The 1671-nt window shown below is 47.2% G+C and overlaps 1 protein-coding gene across 1 annotated transcript in view; it reads left to right on the forward strand.

Annotated features, from left to right (window-relative positions):
* Galp (galanin like peptide) overlaps positions 1 to 785 on the forward strand; it is a 17781-nt gene extending 16996 nt beyond the window's left edge. Inside the window, 1 exon segment of the mRNA XM_029532050.1 lies at positions 634 to 785. Within this exon segment, the coding sequence (XP_029387910.1) occupies positions 634 to 785 (152 nt within the window).
* Positions 786 to 1671: the final 886 nt, after the last annotated feature.

Below are 1671 nucleotides of genomic sequence, written 5' to 3' on the forward strand. Positions count from 1 at the left end.
GTAAGCCCAATAAACCCTTTCCTCCCCAACTTGCTTTTTGGTCATGATGTTGTGCAGAAATAGGAACCCTGACTAAGACAGAGGGTTCTAGCTCTTGCAAACTTGATGACCTCAGCTCAGATCCCCAGTCCCCGTATAAATATTCCTGCGTTAGCCCTGCGGGGAAGGGGAGGTGAGGATGGAGAGTCACAGCCACTCACTGCTGGCTTTGCTCCAGATTCAGTGAGCAACTCAGTCTCCAATGAAACAGAGAGAGATAGAACAGGGCATCCAACATTTTCTCATAAGAGTAAACGAGCCCGCCCAGGGCCTCTGCATCAGTAGTGGTGTGGAGAATTCAAAAGCCACCTGTTGGTGGTCAGTGAGGTGGCTCTGAGTTATCTGAGGGTAAAGTGCTTGCCCAGAAAACCAGATAACTGGGGTTTGATTGACACCGCTCGAGAGTCAAGGTAAAAGCTGACTCCACAAAGTTGAATTCTGACCTCCACACATGCACCATGGCACAGACTTGTACCCCCTACATACACACACAGACACACACACACATCCCACTGCCATCACCATCACCACACATACGATGCTAATAAGTAACATTAATTAAAAATTAACCCACCTGTTGTTCTCCTGTTGCAGATCTGCACATACTGGACAAGAATGTTCCCAAGGAAGAAGCCACCCTGGACTCAGAGTTAGCCATACCTCACTCCTCCTTCATTTCTAGCTCATTCTCCCCCACCCCATCCCCACCCCCACCCCCAGGAAGCACTCTCAACACCTTTTGCTAAGACTAAGACCCTACAACTATATCCCCAAATCTCATTAAGACATGTAATATTACAAGAATTGTTCTGAAGTAATTCTGGAGTGTCCCTGCTTTATTGATTGTTCTTGGGCCAAGTCTAAGATGTCATCATGGGGCCCCAGAGATGACCCAATGGTTAAGAACACTTTTTGCTCTTCCCAGCACACATATTATCAGGCTCAAAACCACCAGGGGCTTTGATGCCTCTGGCCTCCATGGGCAGCTGCATTCACTTTCACAGATTCACGTACAGACACACATACATGCACATTCTTTTATTTTATTTTTTTAAGATTTATTTATTATATGTAAGTACACTGTAGCTGTCTTCAGACACTCCAGAAGAGGGCATCAGATCTTGTTACATATGGTTGTGAGCCACCATGTGGTTGCTGGAATTTGAACTCTGGACCTTCGGAAGAGCAGTCGGGTGCTCTTACCCACTGAGCCATCTCACCAGCCCACACATTCTTTTAAAACAATGGTAATAAAAAAAATAAATCTTGCCGGACGTGGTGGCGCACGCCTTTAATCCCAGCACTTGGGAGGCAGAGACAGGCGGATTTCTGAGTTCGAGGACAGCGTGGTCTACAGAGTGAGTTCATGACAGCCAGGGCTATACAGAGAAACCCTGTCTCGAACCCCCACCCCCCAAAAAAAAAATCTTTTTAAAAGAAGATAAGTTAGGGGGCTGGAGAGACAGCCCTCGGTTTAAAGTATTTCCTGCTCTTACAAAGGACCCGTGTTCTATTTCAGCATCTATGCCCCGTGGCTCACAACTGCCTGAAACCCCAGCTCCAGGGAACCCAACACCTCTGGCTTCCAAGGGCACTTGTACTCAGGTGCTCGTAGCTACATGCAGACAACAT

Source organism: Mus pahari, chromosome 19, assembly GCF_900095145.1.
Source record: "Mus pahari chromosome 19, PAHARI_EIJ_v1.1, whole genome shotgun sequence".
Lineage (NCBI taxonomy): Eukaryota > Metazoa > Chordata > Mammalia > Rodentia > Muridae > Mus > Mus pahari.